General features: G+C 38.8%; 1 protein-coding gene across 1 annotated transcript in view; it reads right to left on the bottom strand.

Annotated features, from left to right (window-relative positions):
- Actr2 (actin related protein 2) overlaps positions 1 to 17894 on the bottom strand; it is a 44415-nt gene that overhangs the window by 6276 nt on the left and 20245 nt on the right. Inside the window, exons 3-7 of the mRNA XM_070004510.1 lie at positions 17107 to 17322; positions 11048 to 11120; positions 9468 to 9604; positions 7257 to 7406; positions 1831 to 1976 (exon numbers count right to left, since the gene is read on the bottom strand). Coding sequence (XP_069860611.1) covers positions 1831 to 1976; positions 7257 to 7406; positions 9468 to 9604; positions 11048 to 11120; positions 17107 to 17322 — 722 coding nt within the window. The remainder of the gene's footprint in view (positions 1 to 1830; positions 1977 to 7256; positions 7407 to 9467; positions 9605 to 11047; positions 11121 to 17106; positions 17323 to 17894) is intronic.

Here is a 17894-nt window from a genome sequence, read left to right on the forward strand (position 1 = left end):
GTATTTCAAGGTATACTTTTTTTTTTTTAAGCCATTTGTTTTGGCTAAGCATGATGGTGCAGGTCTGTAACACTAGCAATCAAGAGGCTGAGGCAGGAAGATCACAAAGTTCTAGGCCAGCCATGGCTAGAGAGTAAGATCCTGCCTCAAAAATAAGCAAACTAACAAATAAATAAAGGAATTCATACATTGCCCCAGTGGCCTCAAACTCTTGGACTAAAGTGACCCTCTTGCCTCAGCCTCCCTCATCTGGTGCTAGATTTACTGTGACAGCAACTTCGGATGATGGCTATGAGAATTAAACTCCTCATCTGTATCACAGGGCTAATGTTTACTGTTACTACTATTGTTGGATGCAACTCCATTTTACATATAAAATCTTTAATAATTTGATGAGAATACATCTAAAAGAACAAAAGTTTCTTGCAAATGTAATTTATGAGTCTTGATAATGACAAAGGTTAATGTTCTAATTCTCCAGTATTTGACTATGTTACCACAGAGCTTCCCTAAAGCCTCACATGTGTTTATTTACTGTAAATATCCATATTCTACTTTGAGTTACTACTACTTTTCAATTTTTTTCATTTGTCTTTTGTAGTGTTCTCTTGTTCTTTGTGATTGAGGCTGGCTATTGTTATTTTTGGTTAGAAATGATGTTTGCTCTCTAGCAGTTCCTTCTTTCTTCCTTACATGCATGTTACTGGCTGTGACATCAGAAAGTCAAACCTCTAATAGCTGCACATGCAGTAAAAGCAACAGAATCTGTGTGGAGGTCTGAAGAACTCATAGCAACGTTCTGAACACAGTCATTTCAAGCTTATTCAAACTAATTTCTTCATCCAAGTTCTCTATTGCTAAGGCTACTGCAACTCTTACCTTCTAGAAGAACACTGTTTTGCTTTTTTTTTTTGTGGAAATGTGCACCGCAAAGGTAGCATGAGCTATGCAGGTGAAAATGTGATTAGCACACAGCATGCAAAACAAAACAATCTGAGTTGTGACATTTTCCTATGCAAGCTCCACAAAGGGGTACTGAATCTAACTTGTGTTGTAAAAATGTCAAAACTTCCTTATAATCCCATCGTACCACTCTTGGGCATACATCAAAGGACAGTAAATCTATATACTAGAGAAAATGTCTATACACCCATGTTTATTGCAGACAATATCGCTTCACATACACACCATAGACTATTATTCAGTCATAAAAGAAAAATTATGTGCCCGGTGCTGGTGGCTCACGCCTGTAATCCTAGTTACTCAGGAGGCTGAGATCTGAGGATCACGGTTCAAAGTCAGCCCTGGCAGGAAAAGTCCATGAGACTCTTATCTCCAATAAACCACTAGAAAACCAGAAGTGGCACTGTAGCTCAAGCGGTAGAGTGCTCGCCTTGAGCTGAAGAGCACAAGGACAGCGCCCAGGCCCAGAGTTCAAGCCCCATGACCAAAAAAAAAAAAAAAAAAAGAAATATGTCATCTATAGGAAAATGGATGAAAACAGTAATGGGAGTGATTCATGAGTGTAAAGGGCACTTGTTTAGAAGGGGACCAGCAAGAGGAGGGAAGGAAAAAGGCAGGGAGATTGAGAGGGAAAGAGAATTGAAATGTGTTATACATACACACGTATATACATACACAATGAAACCCTCTTACAATATATATGTACACTCATTCAAAAAGAAAAAAGTCTTCTGGCCTACAATGATTTAATATATTTTTCAATATCTAGGACCATCCTTATCAAAAACACAAGTAATAAACAACTTGTTCATTCTAACTACATATATTCCATTTACTTTTGACAAATAAGTACCATTTCTAATGTACCTGGTGTCAATGTCAGCCGCCTGGATTGTGTTAAAAAGCAATTCAGCAACACCAACTCCCTCAACATTGATCAAATGAGGCTGAAATAAAGCTTCTGGTGCTTCAAATCTCTCTCCTCCAACTTTAATAATGCGTCCATCTGGAAGCTAGACATGAAAAGTAATCAAGAACTGGTCAGCAAAAGAGCAAAATTTCCCAGTGTTCACTAAACATTAGTACTTTTTTTTTTTTTTGGTTGGTCATGGGGCTTGAACTCAGGGCCTGGGCGCTGTCCCTGAATTCTTTTGCTCAAGGCTAGCACTCTATCACTTTGATCCACAGCTCCACTTCTGGTTTTCTGATGGTTAATTGGAGATAAGATTTTCATAGACTTTCCTGCCCAAGCTGGCTTTGAACCCTGATCCTCAGATCTCAGTCGCCTGTTTAGCTAGGATTACAGGCATGAGCCATCAGCATCCAGTTATATTAGTACTTTTTTTTTTTTTTTGTCGGTCGTGGGGCTTGAACTCTGGGCCTGAGCGCTGTCCCTCAGCTCTTCAGCTCAAGGCGAGCGCTCTACCACTTGAGCTACAGCGCCACTTCCGGTTTTCTGGTGGTTTATTGGAGATAGGAGTCTCACGGTCTCTCCTGCCCGGGCTGGCTTTGAACCGCGATCCTCAGATCTCAGCCTCCTGAGTAGCTAGGATTACAGGCATGAGCCACCAGCGCCCGGCTATATTAGTACTTTTAAACACATCTGTTCTAGCCGGGCGCCCGTGGCTAAAACATTCCCGTATTCCCAGCACTCAGGAACCTGAAACAAGTGGATCTTGAGTTTGAGGCCAACCTGGGCCACATAAGCAAGATTATCTAAAAAAAAAAAGAGTTTATACTCTTCTAGATATTAATACATTACAAATAATTGCTAGATACTAATACATTATATAATTGCTAAATATAAATTTCAGACAGTAAGATTTAAATAACAGTTCTAACATTATAACAACATGACCTATATGGAAAACTCTCAAATTGTATCATATTTATGTATTATACATTACATATTATATATTCATTATATATATTTAATTATAAGTGATGTTAAGTGAAAACTCTCTTATACTACCTCATAGTTTGCTGGGTTGACTCAAACACTAAGCATGCTAATGTACAGTGGCACTTAACATACTTGATAGCAGAATTACTTTCACATTAACATTTATAACAGTATACTGAGTTATAAATAAGAATATATTTCTAACATACTATAATTTATTCCTTATGGATATATGCAAAGGAACCGCATTTTTCAAAAGCATCAAAATTAGCTTTTTATATGCTATATTGACTTTTTCTCTTTCTATTCCTTCCCCCCCCTCTCCCTCTCTTTCTTGTTTTCTTTTTGTACCAGTCCTGGGGCTTGAACTCAGGGCCTAGATACTATCCCTGCGCTTTTGTGCTCCAAGTGAGCAATCTACCTCTTGAGCTACAGCTATACTTCTGGCTTTTTGGTGGTTAATTGGAGATGGCTTCAAACTACAACCCTCAGGTCCCAGCCTCTGGAGTAGCTAGGATGACAGATGTGAACCACTGAAACATGGCTTATACCTTAATTTCTTAATTAATTAAATTGGTCATAGGGCTTGAACTCTGGGCCTGGGTGCTGTCCCTGAGCTCTTCAGCTAAAGGCTCTACCACTTGAGCCAGTGCCACTTCTGGTTTTCTGGTGGTTAATTGGAGATAAGAGTCTCATGGACTTTCCTGCCTGGGCTGGATTTGAACCATGATCCTCAGATCTCAGCCTCCTGAGATTATGGGCATGAGCCACCAGGGTCTGGCTATTTTTTATTTTTTTAAGAGACAAGCTCTTGTTATACTACCCATGCTGGCCCTGGGCTCAAATGATCCTCCAGAGTAGCTGTGACTATAGCTATGTGTTGTTTAGCCAGTGTGAGGCCAAGTTCAAAATACATATATACAAACAATTTTCAGGTAGCTACTACAGAGGCAAAGATCAGAAGGATTGCACTTCAAGAAAAGCTTAGGCCGAAGAAAAGTTAATGAGACCATATTTCAACTAAAAAGCTGGACATACTGGTACACTATGTTACCTGTTATATCAGCTACAAGAGGCTATAGGTAGAATTATGGCTCAAGGCCAACCCTGAGCAAAAATGCAAGATCCTATCTGAAAAATAACTAAAGCAAAAAAAGTATAAGGGCGTGGCTGAAGTAGCTTGTCTCTTAAAAAAATAAAAAATAGCCAGACCCTGGTGGCTCATGCCCATAATCTCAGGAGGCTGAGATCTGAGGATCATGGTTCAAATCCAGCCCAGGCAGGAAAGTCCATGAGACTCTTATCTCCAATTAACCACCAGAAAACCAGAAGTGGCACTGTGGCTCAAGTGGTAAAGCCTTTAGCTGAAGAGCTCAGGGACAGCACCCAGGCCCAGAGTTCAAGCCCTATGACCGATTTAATTAATTAAGAAATTAAGGTATAAGCCATGTTTCAGTGGTTCACATCTGTCATCTTAGCTACTCCAGAGGCTGGGACCTGAGGGTTGTAGTTTGAAGCCATCTCCAATTAACCACCAAAAAGCCAGAAGTATAGCTGTAGCTCAAGAGTTAGACTGCTCACTTGGAGCACTTGGCAACTACAAGGCTTTAAGTATGAACCCCAATATTATCAAAAGAAAAACAAACCGAGGTAGGATCAAACTCCATACTGTAAGCTATGATAGGTGCTATTGTGTAATTTTAAGTTGAACACTTGTTTTGCACACTTTATTAAGAAAAGACTGCCAGTTAATTAATAAAGCAACACTCTAAATGTACCTGCTTCTCAAAGTAAGATTCTTTTTTTTCTTTCTTTGGATATACTGGAAATATTTTGTAATCGATTATTGTAATTATTTTTTAACTCTATAGTTATCCAATAATAATCAATCCTACTATGTGTAGTTTTGCTGTCCAAGGACAACATGCTACCAACCTCTGCTGCCTCCATCCTAAGAAGCAACTGCTATTTTCCTCTATTTTTTAAAACTGCATTTTGAGCAATAAGGTAGTAAGAAGAATGTAATAAATAAGATTCCATTTTTCAATCTGAAATGCAGCTCATCCTCCCAACTCATTGCTCTCTTAAAAGATGAATGCATTTTTTAAAATCCTCATTTTATTCTCCTGAGATGTTATATATAATCTATTATAAAATATATAGGTTATACAAAGTCCAAATATCTATCCTGTTTATAGACTAAACAAAGGGAAATTAGAGATGGCACACTGTGAAAGAAAATCACATTTTTATTTATTTTCATTGCACACAGGTTATGAATGCAGGATGAAAAAAGCTTAGGAGTCATCATCAAACTGTGCCAAGGATATTGCAGGAGATCATACCAGGGAAATCTGTGCATATTCATCTTCTTAGTACCAGATGGCAGAAAAAAAATATTGTTTTAGTCATGTTTATATTTCGGAAAACAGATTTGACAAACTGAACAAGTAGACATCTAGCCCTCTAATGATTAAATAACAATGCCAATTCTTGAATTTGAAAGAAAAAGCTGAGATGAAAAATCCAAATAAAAAACATGGCCATTAAGATTTTTCTTTTTGGGGCTGGGAAGGTGGCTCAGTGGTAGAGCGCTTGCCTTGCATGCCTGAGGCCCTGGGTTCAATTCCCCAGCACCACATAAGCAAAAAGAAAAAAGCCGGAAGTGGAGCTATGGCTCAAGTGGTAGAGTGCTAGCCTTGAGCTGAAGAGCTGAGGGACAGCGCCCAGGCCCAGAGTTCAGGCCCACGACCGGACCCAAAAAAAAAAAAAGATTTTTCTTTTTAATCAGGTGCTGGTGGCTCACACCCCCTAGCTACTTGGGAGGCTGAGATCTGAGGACTATGGTTCAAAACCTACCTGGACAGGGAAGTCTGTGAGACTTTTATCTCCAATAAACCACCAGAAAACCCGAAGTGGTACACTGTGCCTCAAAATGGTAGAGTGCTAACCCTGAGCAAAAAGGGCTCAGGGACAGTTCAAGCACAAGTGATAACAAAGCAACACAAAACAACTGTATTACAGCTCTTTCTACCCTCTCTTCTTGAAAACAGTATAACACTAATAATTGTGAAGACTGAGGAGCCCAGTTCTGGCTGCTTAGGAGGTCAACCACAGTCTGATTTCCACTATCTTCAGAGATTCCTGCCTGCTTTGTCATGGTTGTCAAAACTGGCTTTCAGGCCTACAATGACTTGCTCTTGTTCACAGACCACTAACAGGATCTGAGCATATTATCCTAAGATAGACCTGTCACAAATGCACTTATTTCTTCAAAAAGATTTGATGGGGGCTGGGAAGGTGGCTCAGTGGTAGAGTGCTTGCCTTGCATGCATGAGGCTCTGGGTCTGACTCCTCAGTACCACATAAACAGAAAAAGTCGGAAGTGGTGCTGTGGCTGAAGTGGTAGAGCACTACTAGCCTTGAGCTGAAGAGCTGGGGGACAGTGCCCAGGCCCAGAGTTCAGGCCCCACTACTGGCAAAAAAAAAAGATTTGATGGAGAAGAATCTTCTCATGTTCCATTAGCTAATGCTGGGCTAGTAGCTACTGATGTCTTCTGGATTTTCTACAGGTTTCTCTTGTTGAGTTGCTAGAGCAGGGCTGAGTTTCTCTAGCAGGTACGGAAGTGGGAGCCAAACCAGGGTCAGAGGTTGTGGCTACCACTGTTGTGAAAGAACTAATTATTGTAGTGGTGGCAGGGCTGGATGGCTGAGTTGTAGCTGGTGCTGGTAATGTCACTGCCTTAGATCAGACAGGCTAATGAACTTCTGGAGACCTACAGAAAATCTGCTACCTCACCATAAAATGGTGGCCACCATCGACAGCTCATAAAGAGCTAAAGAACATTTCTTAGACCATTATCTACATGAATATAATGTAGAAAATTTCTATAGTCTCACAGTTGAGTACATTTAGCATACCAAAGGATCTGAGAGATCTTAAAGGAAAGTAAAATCAACTGTCTCCTTTATTTGAGAATTGTAAATTTTTAACTTTGTGAGCATTCTTAACATCGCAAGGAAGTGACACTCTAACATGTTGAAAAATGCTATCCACGATAGTATTATCTCAAAACAACATCTCATATCTAATTATTTCCTAAGGTAAAAAGGAACTTACAATTCTTGCCTTAATTTACATTACATGGTGTCCTGAAATAATTACATCATAATATAGGGAGAGATATTTGAAAGTCACACACATAAAAATCCTAATTCAACAGCTAGGGATATAGCTCAGTGGCATTGTTTGCCTAGCAGGCACAAGGCACCAGGTTTACTCGCCAGCACCAATGAAACAAAAACCCTTGGTGTTCTTCAGTTGACTCCAATAATCTTGTCTACTATTTTTAAACTATATATACATACATACATGTATGAATATACTTACTGTGTAAGATTCAACTAATACTGTAGTTTCTAAGGCCAGTTTCTGTTCTTGTTCAATATTGTATCCCACATAACACAGTTTTTCTTTAATCATGCGAACCGTTTCAAAATCAGCAGAATGGTTGAACGCATAGCCTCGCAACAGAAGCAGCTGGCATACACATACAAAACAACAGTAAGTTCATAACAGATTTGGATGAGTTCCACTGTACAAATGAGTACTTGTTAAATGCTATGTGGATAACAATGTACAGTGTATCCTTAGTTTCTATGAAATATCTCCAAGTGGCTTTTTTATCTGCCATGAAATAATTTGCATTGTATTTTACAAAGATCAAATGCATAAAATAAGCTAGAAAAGGCCAGTTAAAAAATATTGTTAATATACTAATGTATACAAATGATATATAAACAATGTAAACAATAAAAAATCAGTATATTAATAAGTACTATGTAGATATTGGGCTTACACAGCCTGCAATTTTCTCATTCAATCAATGCCATATTTATGAACTACTAAGTCTACTTCTAAGTCTTAGAAGGTTGTCTTTAACTTCTTATACTATGCCTGGTACATAATAGAAGGGTAAGAGATTTTGTTAAAGCAGATAAAAGAATGATTGAAGCTAGAAACAGTGGCTCATGCCTATAATCCTAGCTACTTGGGAGGCTGAGATCTGAGATTAGGAGGATCACAGTTTGAGTTTGTCTGTGACTCCAGTTATGATAGGCATAAATAAGAGGAGCATAGTTCAGGCCCAAAAGAGCTAAGGCTTAATTCAAAAGACAACAAATCAAAAAAGGTTGGGGGGTATAGCTCAGGTGGTAGAACACCTGCCTAATGAGGCCCTGAGTTCAAAGCTACACACACACATACATTCTGAGATAAAGGAATGAATAACCTCTAGTGTTGTATTTCACCTTTATTCTTTCTTGGGGGGGAGGGATGGAGTTGAGACAGGCTCAGTATGTAGTTCAGGTTGGTCTTCAACTACTGATCTTCTTGCCTCAACCTTCTGAGCAATGAGATTACAAGTAGGAACCACCACATTCAGCTTTTGTGTGTGTGTGTCTCAGTACTGAGGGTTGAACTCAAAAGCTGGGCACTATCCCTTGTCTATCCCTAGGTTAGCACACTTGAACCACAGCTCCACTTCCGGCTTTTTGGTAAAGTGAAGATAAAAGTCTTACACACTTTCCTACATAAACTGGATTTGAACTGCAATCTCAGATCTCAGCCTCTTGAGTAGCTAGGTTACAGGCATGAGCCACTGACTTTATGTTTTTGTAAATGACAGAAAATATTAGCTGGAGTTATGGGGGTGTAGCTTAAGTGATAATGTTATCGTGCAAAGGCCATGGATAGGTTCAATTAGCATCACAAAAAACAAAAACAAAATAAAGTAACAACAAAACAGAAAAAAATTACCTTAAAATAACCTGCTAAGAAAAATAACATCTAAGATAAACATTATAATTTCACTGGTGTCCATAAGCTGACACCAATAACCATGGCTGTCTATTTTTAGTTTTAAACCACATACATGTTGCATACTAAACACAAGAATTTCTTTATATATATATAAAAGAAATCCCTTAATCTTGTGTTTCTGTTCAAAAGACCCCCACTATCCCTGGAAACTGTTGTTCATCTCATACAGAATTTTGATGTGGAATAATAGTACTATGATTCTTTTTAACTTATTTCCCTACATAAGAAGGATTACTCTAAATGAGATCAATCAAGGAACTCAATCTTACAGTAAAGATTTAATGTAATCTAACTGAATGTATATTAATAGCAAGAAACTGCATGTTTATCAGCAGAAACCTGTATAGATTGTGTGTGTGTTTGTGCTGGTCCTGGGGCTTGAACTTAGGGTCTGAGCACTGTCCCTGAGCTTTGGTACTTAAAGCTAGCACTCTAACACTTGAAGCGAAGCACAATTCCACTTCCAGCTTTTTGGTGAAAAATTGGAGCTAAGAGTCTCATAGACTTACTGCTTGGACTAGCTTTGAATTGTGATCTTCGGATCTCAGCCTCTTCAGTAGTGAGTCACTGGTGCCCAGCTCTTGTATAAATTTTTACATGAATGGGAAACTGGGCAAATTCTCTAGAGATATAGATTTGCTAGAATCTTTATACATTCAATTTTGTGTTAAGTTAGAACACAAACTATAAAAAATTAGTTTCTATAATATTTTCATTTACCTTGATAAGATATCTGGTAATATCCCTCCCAGCAATATCCAGTCTCCTGGTAAGATGAGGAAGAGAAAAGCCTTCATACACTGGGCAAATGTGAGTTACACCATCTCCAGAGTCCACTACTACACCTGTCAGCAAACCTGTGTAGGAATCAAAAAGTTTTACATAAAACACCAAACCAGAAAAATGAAAGCTAGCAAGTTTCAAATATAGTACAGATGCCAAACTATAAAATTACTAAATGGAAAGGTCTAGAAGAAAGAGTTTCTTTATTATTTACTTACAGTTTTGTTTTTTTTTTGAGGAATGGGTGTAGTGGTAACAAGTTTGAACTCATGGTTTTGAGGCTGGTAGTCAGGCACTCTACTGCTTGAGCCATACTCCCAGCCTTTATTTGCTTTATTTCTGAGATAGGGTCTTATGTTTATGCTAGGGATGGCATCAGATTGTGATCCTCCTACCAATGCTTCCACATAGCTGGGATTACACGCTAATGCCCTCACTACCCAGCTTATTTACTGACATGGGGTCTCATTAACATTTTTTTTGTTGTTCCAGCTGGTCTTCAACTACTAGCCTCTTGATTTACATCTTTCTAGCAAGTGGCACATGCAGCCATAAGTTTATTAAAATGCCTAAAAGTCTCTTTGGTACATATTTGGAAGTCCCACAAGTTTTTAATAAGTTTTTGTTGAATTTATTAGACCATTCAATATAAAGAGCTCTCTCCCTACATGGCCACTGTCTTATTCCCAATAAGGGAGGCAGCTGCTAACAGAAATACCAAGAGAACATTAAATCTACCTCAAAAAACTGGAATGTACTTCAGAATGTCTATCTTCTCCCCTTTACTCAATCTATTGTATATTTGACCCAGCATGACCTTATGCTAATCTTTTTTGACTAATAATTTTAAACTCAAACCAATTCGGAGGACAAATACCATGCTCATCATTTATGCACAAAAAGTTTAAACAGATTAAGAGAATACAACCTAATTATTTAAGTACTAGATTGAATGTAGGGTCCAAGCTTGCTGAGAAGGTGCTCTATTACTTGAGCCATATGTTAATGCAAGGGCAATGCTATTTTAACGATGTCTGTTTGTAGTACAGCTGTTTGAACTTGGAGCCTCACACTTTCCACGTAGGTACCCTACACCTCTTGTGCCAAGCTCCAAGCCCTTTTAGGTTATATTTTCAAATAGGGTCTTATTTCTCCTCCCCTTCAAGGCTGACCTGAAACTCTCCTATTTCTGCTTCCTGTGTAGCTGGGGTAATAGGTGTGCACCAGCTTTTTCTTGGTTGAGATGGGGTCTTGAAAACTTTTGGCCCAGTTTGGCCTTGACTCACAATCTTGCCTGATCTCAGCTCCCAAGTAGCTAGGATTGGCATGAAGCCAATATACCTGGGCTATGATGTCTCTTAAATTTTCCCTGTTTAGTAAAGCAAATGAAGATGTATATGATGTTTTATTTCACAAATGATAGAAATGATGAAAAATTTCAGTGTGGTTCTCAGATTTGTAACTTAATGAAAAATCAACTGCTAAATTACATTTTCTAACACGTAAGTTTCACCTACCTTGGGCATACAAAGTCAGAACTGCCTGGATGGCTACATACACACCAGAAAACTGGTAAGTTTCAAACATTACCTGAAACATAAAGAGAAGGGGAAAAAAGGCAGGTGTGATCATTGAGAAAGTTACATATTTATATGCTTTCTTTAGACTTAATGGATTACCTGACCAAAATAGAACCTGAAAAGTCCTCTATTCTCACCAATTCCTCCTGATCTAGACAGTCCTCCTATGAAGTCCTGCTCTCTCAGAGCTCCATCCAAGCATTTGTAAGAGGTACAAAGAAAAGATTTCTGAATGTATTATGGTCAATGACTAACTAGTGTGAAAGAAAACTTGCTGCATTTCAGCAAAACTTTCTGAATGTTCCTTAAGGAAGTACCTTTTTTTCTTTCCTTCTTTTTCCCTTTTCTTTTTTGAAACAAGAGTCTTACAATGTACTCCTGCCTCAGCCTCCAGAGTGCTGAGATTACAAGCATATGCTACACCCAGCAGGAAATTCTTTTACTTCAAAATAGAACAGTAAATGTTCCCCAAACTGGCAAAAGTCTAGGTATCTCCTCATAGCAGTTAAAAACAAAACAAATATTTGGGCACCAGTGGCTTATACCTGTAATCCTAGCTAGTCAGGAGGCTGAGAGCTCTCCAATTAATTACCAACAAGCCTAAGTAGAGCTGTGGCTCAAGTGGCAGAGCGCTAGCCTTGCACACAAAAGCTCAGGAACAATGCTCAAGTCTTGAGTTCAAATCCTAGGACTGGCATCCTCCCACAACCCCTGCCCCCTCAAAAAAAAAAAAAAAGAAAGAAAGAAAAGAAGAAAAAAGGTTTAGGGATGTAATTCAGTAAGAAGTGCTTGTCTAGGCCCTCGATTTGATACCTAGCACAGCAAAAACTAAATAGAGAAGATAAAGACAAAACTTAATGTGATTAATAATGTGGTTAATAAATACAGTGCCTATCATGCCCACGTGACTTGAGCCACAGCTAATTCCTTCTCTCCTCAACTGAACTACATTGGAGCTTCCCCAGGCCTTCTGTGGTCAGTTATAACCATTCTCTGCAGCTCAAATCAGCTAGGAACATCCGGTGACATTTCTTTTGGTCATTTACAGTAAGTACAATTTTTTTTTTTTTGGGGTCCAGTCGTGGGACCTGAACTTTGGGCCTGGGCACTGTCCCTCAGCTTTTCAGCTCGGCTAGTGCTCTACCACTTGAGCCACAGCGCCACTTCTGGCTTTTTTCTTTTTGTTTATGTGGTGCTGAGGAATCAAACCCAGGGCCTCAGGCATGCAAGGCAAGCGCTCTACCATTGAGCCACCTTCCCAGCCCAGTAAGTACAATTTGACTTGGCTATTATCCAAAAATCTACATTCTTAGAAACTTTGCAATTGTTTGCTGGTAGCTCATGACTAGCTTCTCAGAAGGCTGAGATCTGAGGATTGTGGTTCAAAGCCAGCCCAGGTAGGAAAGTCTGTGAGACACTTATCTCCAATGAACTACCAGAAAACTGGAAGCAGCGCTGTGGCTCAAGTGGTAGAGTGCTTGTCTTGAGCTGAAGAGCACAGGGTCAGTGCCCAGGCCCAGAAATCAAGCCTTACAACTGACCAATAAATAAACAAATAAATTATTGTTTAAATTTTAAATCTCTGAAATATATATTATTTAAACATCTAGATATTCTGACTGGTCTCCTACTCCATCATCCTCTGAATAAATTCCTTTCTATAGGAATTAAATGGAAATAGTTCTATACAGTAAGACCATTTTATTCATGAATTACACTGGTTTTGACCAAGCATGTTCAAAAGAAAAAAAGAAACAAAAGAGCCAGGTGCCAATGGCTCATACCAGTAATCATAGCTAGCTCTACTTAGGAGGCTGAAATATAAAGTGTGATTCATGAGACTCTGTAATTAATCTCCAATTAACCACAAATAAATAAGTCAGAAGTACAGCTATGGTTCAAGTGGTAAAGTGCTAGTCTTGAGCATGGAAAAAAAAAAAAAAAAAAGCTCAGAGACAGTGTCTAGGTCCAGACTGGTACCAAAAACATAAAAAAATTAAAAAAAAATGTCAAAACCCCAAATTTTAAACTCGTGTGTGTATTACACAGATCAGTTGATGCAAAGTTTTGTCTGCCCTCCACTATTATCAGTTGTATTTATTTTTGCAAATTCTTTTTTTTTTTTGGTCTGGTCCTGGGCCTGAACTCTGGGCCTGGGCGCTGTCCCTCAGCTCTTCAGCTCAAGGCTAGCGCTCTACCACTTGAGCCACAGCGCCTCTTCTGGCTTTTTTTTTTCTGCTTATGTGGTGCTGAGGAATTGAATCCAGGGCCTCATGCATGCATGCAAGCAAGCGCTCTCCACTGAGCCACCTTCCCAGCCCGCAAATTCTTTATTGTGATTAAGTGATTACATAGTAATACTTAGTTAAAGTCACAAACAGATTCTAACCTTCATGGGGCAAACTGTCTATCGTGGTCTATGAAGTTTATGAGTTCTATGAGCTTTGACAATACAGTTATTTCTTCCACATTGGGTGATAGGTACATTCCTTTCCTTTTGCTTAGTATCAGCTGTTCCCTCTTTCCCACTCATTCCCTCCCTCCCATCACTGCCATTTAGTTGCTTAATTCGTTCTGATCAATGTCCAGTGTAGCTGATGTCCACTGCTGTATGTTTTCCCATTTTACTCTAGTTCTGTCCTCCTAGTTTCCCTCTGAAATGAACATATATGCCATATATGTGATCAGCAGCATGGGTTTATTTAGGAATGATTCGACCAGATGAATGGAGGTCCTTTGTTTCTTGAGTCTTGTTTACTTTGTCCTATCACCTTACATTTTGGATTTAATATCCATTTATCAGGGAGACCATGTGCTGTTTGTCTTTGTCTTGGCTTACCTCATTCAACATGATTTCTTCTAGTTCCACCCATTTCCCTGTGAATACCATTATTTTGTCCTTTCTAATGGCTGCATAATATTCCATTATATATAGATATCACAATATTTGGATTCATTCATCTGCAGTAGGGCATCTGAGTTGTTTCCATATCCTGGCTATTGTGAACAGTGTATCAGCTGTATTTAAATTGTGTGATCTGCTGAGTATTTTCCTGCTATAAATTGTGTGAAAACCTGCCTCCAAGCAAATGGTGCCCAGAAAGCAAAGTAAGCATTAATGTGCTTAATTTAAATGATAAAGTGAAATTTTAGATTTGTCTTCAGTGGAAGTTGGAGCACTATGGGAAAAAAAATCAATCAAGCATCCTTACTACAGTACTAATCTCTATGGGTCCTCAACATTTGTGTTTTTTTCTTAACTGTAGTCTCCTTGGAGCCACACACCCAAGGACACCAAGGCTCTACTACATATGCACGTGCCAACAAAAGGAAAGAGGCTGTAAAAGGTTAACTTACCTAACCTTTTAGCAAGGTAGTTGTCTTGCTATCTCTTTTGTCTCAACTGTTAAGACCATTAGTTTTTTCATGATTTTTGGCTGGCCTTGCCTTTTTAGCACTGCATACTTTGGCTTTTTTCTTTCTTCCTTCCTTTCTCTCTCTCTCTCTTTGGTTGGTTGAGGGGTTTGAACTTAGGGCCTAGGTGCTGTCCATAAGCCTCTTTGTGCTCAGGGCTATCGCTCTATCATTTGAGCCACAGCACCACTTTCAGGCTTTGAGTGGTTAAGTGGAGACAGGAGTCTCACAGGAACTTCTTTTTTTGGGCCCGGTCGTGGGCCTGAACTCTGGGCTGGGCGTTGTCCCTCAGTTCTTCACCTCAAGGCTAGCGCTCTAGCACTTGAACCACAGCACCATTTCCGGCTTTTTTCTGCTTATGTGGTGCTGAGGAATTGAACCCAGGGCCTCATGCATGCGAGGCAAGCACTCTACCACTGAGCCAACTTCCCAGCCCCTCACAGAAACTTTTTTTAACCTGGACTGGCTTTAAACTGTAATCCTTAGATCTCAGCCTCCTGAGTACTTAAGATTATAGGAGTGAGCCACGGGTGCCACTGGCTTTTGGTTTCTTTAGTGAGCAATATTATCCATATCTTGAAAACTTTCTATTTACATCTCTAGCCCAGATTTTTTCCCTTAAGTTGACCTTATAAATGCAACTAAAACATTTGGCATTTCTACTTGAATGTCTAATGATATCTCAAACTTAACATGTCCCAAACTGAACTCTTGATCATTTTCCTTAGTTTTTTCCTTAGTCCCCTCTCCCCCTACATGTCAACTGATGTTAACTACTTTTACCTTTTCCAATTACTCAAGCCAAAACCTTCCTTACTATCCCCTCTCTGTCACCTATATCAAAAAATTTTGGGCTGGGAAGGTGGCTCAGTGGTAGAGTGCTTGCCTAGCATGCATGAAGCCCTGGGTTCAATTCCTCAGTACCACATACACAGAAAAAGCTGAAAGTGGCGCTGTGGCTCTAGTGGTAGAGTGCTAGCCTTGAGCAAAAGAGGCTCAGGGACAGAGCCTAGGCCCTGAGTTCAAGCCCTAGGACTGGCAAAAAAAAAAAAAAAAAAAATTCTGTGGCCTTACCTTTAAAATAGACCCATAATTTAATCACTTCCCACAATTCTATTATTCCTGATTGTAACCATCATTATCTTTTCCATAAATAATTTCAAAAGCCTCCAAACTGGTCTCTTTGATCTTTGCCTTCCTATAGTATACTCACAAAAGAACAACTCAAGAAATTAAGTTTGAGCATGTGTCTTCATTTCACTCAAAGAAGTTGAGTTCCCCATTCAGGATCCGTATCCAATCTTACCTCCCACTGCTCTCTCCTCAACCAGATCCTCCAGCCACACTGGCTTCCTTGTTGATTTTCTAATATGACAAGATAGTCCCACTTTAAGATTTTATACTAGGGGCTGGGAAGGTGGCTCAGTGGTAGAGCACTTGCCTTGCATGTATGAGGCCCTGAGTTGGATTCCTCAGCACCACATAAATAAAAAGAAAAAAGCCGGAAGTGGCGCTGTGGTTCAAGCGGTAGAGCGCTAGCCTTGAGCTGAAGAGCTGAGGGACAGCACCCAGGCCCAGAGTTCAGGCCCCACGACTGGACGCAAAAAAAAAAAAAAAAAAAAAAAAGATTTTACACTAGCCATGCACCCTTTTCTTGTATGTTATTTCCCTATACATACTTCCTACCTCTTTTACCCTGTTTAGCTTAAGTGCCACTTTCACAACCTATATACAACCATAACTTCAACCTCCTTAGCCTACTCCATATTTTCCCTTGAACATCTCTTACCTTCTAACAAATGAACTCACCTTTGTTTTTTTTTTGGGGGGGGGGAGCATATTTTTCTTTGCTAAAATACAAACTTCATGTTAGCAAGATTTTGTTTTGTTCACTCTGATTAGAATAACTAGTATATGCCTGTTGAATATCTTTTATCTGAAATGCTTGGAACCAAAACTAATTTCAGAGTTTTTCAGTCTGGCTGCTCACAGTTGGCACTCTACCACTTGAGCTATACCTCCAGCCCCAGATTTTGGAATAGTTGCATTAGACTTGACTGGCTGAAAGTCCCCAATCCAAAACCCAGAAGTTAAAACTGTTCCAGAATCTAAAACTTATTGAGCATCATAAATATAGGCAGAAAGTTTCAGATTTTCAGATTAGGAATGCTAAACCTGTAGAAAATGCAAAAATAAAAAAGAATCTGAGGAATAAAATTATTTTTATTCCCTTTACTCATAGTAACCATATTAGAAAAAAAAGAACTATTATTTTTTATTTTATTTATTTATTTATTTTTTTGATCCCATCGTGGGGCCTGAACTCTGGGCCTGGGCGCTGTCCCTCAGCTCTTCAGCTCAAGGCCAGCACTCGACCACTTGAGCCACAGTGCCACTTCCGGCTTTTTTCTTTTTGCTTATGTGGTGCTGAGGAATTGAACCCAGGGCCTCAGGCATGCAAGGCAAGTGCTCTACCACTGAGCCACCTTCCCAGCCCAAACTATTATTTTTTAAAGGAAAAATAAATTTTGATTTAACCTTATAACACAGAGACAACATGTATATCCTATCTAAATACTCACCTCCACAATCTTCTCTCTGTTTTTGGTTGGGTTCATAGGAGGTTCAGTGAGTAAAATTTTGCAATTTCTAGTATCTATGTTCAGCTTCTCTGGTCCAAATGTATAGTCCCACAGGTGTTTCATGTCGTCCCAGTTTCGTACTATACCATTCTCCATTGGGTAGTTAACTTCTAACATTGAACGTAATTCACTTGCTTCATCACCAACCATAAGATCCTAGAAAATTACAATACCAAAGCTCTAAACCATCCACATTTTTAAATGAATTTGTTTCAGAAATTAAATTCCCAAGGTTTTAAAGAAAACTTAATGTTTTCAACACTTTTAGATAAAGCTTTTTATTCCACAGTTAAAAAATATTTTCACACAGAAGAATGTCTTGTAAAGTTTAACCACAGATAATAAAACTAGATACTGTGTGGTTTAAATCAATAAATTGACCTTACCTTTATGTTTCCAAAAGAAGAGCATTAGTACAAATAAACCCCACATTTCCATATTTTGGAGGGTTTTGTATGAGGTTTCATCTGTTTCTTTTGCTCAAATGTTCAAAAAATAAGTCCTGTGATATGTGAAATAGTATATCAGGGGAAAAAAACTTGTAGAAAAAAAGTTCAATTCATGCAACACATTTCTTTGTACTAAATATCAAAATGATAAATGTAAGTACTAGAAAACATAAGAAGCAAAAAATGATTATTACTCTATAATAATGCAGATATGTACCAATGGTAAATTTCACAAACTTTTGTCTAAATTAAAATCTACATTCTATTTCTATAATATAT

The sequence above is a fragment of the Dipodomys merriami genome, unplaced genomic scaffold, assembly GCF_024711535.1.
Source record: "Dipodomys merriami isolate MVZ:Mamm:240054 unplaced genomic scaffold, mDipMer1.0.p SCAF_63, whole genome shotgun sequence".
NCBI classification, from domain to species: domain Eukaryota; kingdom Metazoa; phylum Chordata; class Mammalia; order Rodentia; family Heteromyidae; genus Dipodomys; species Dipodomys merriami.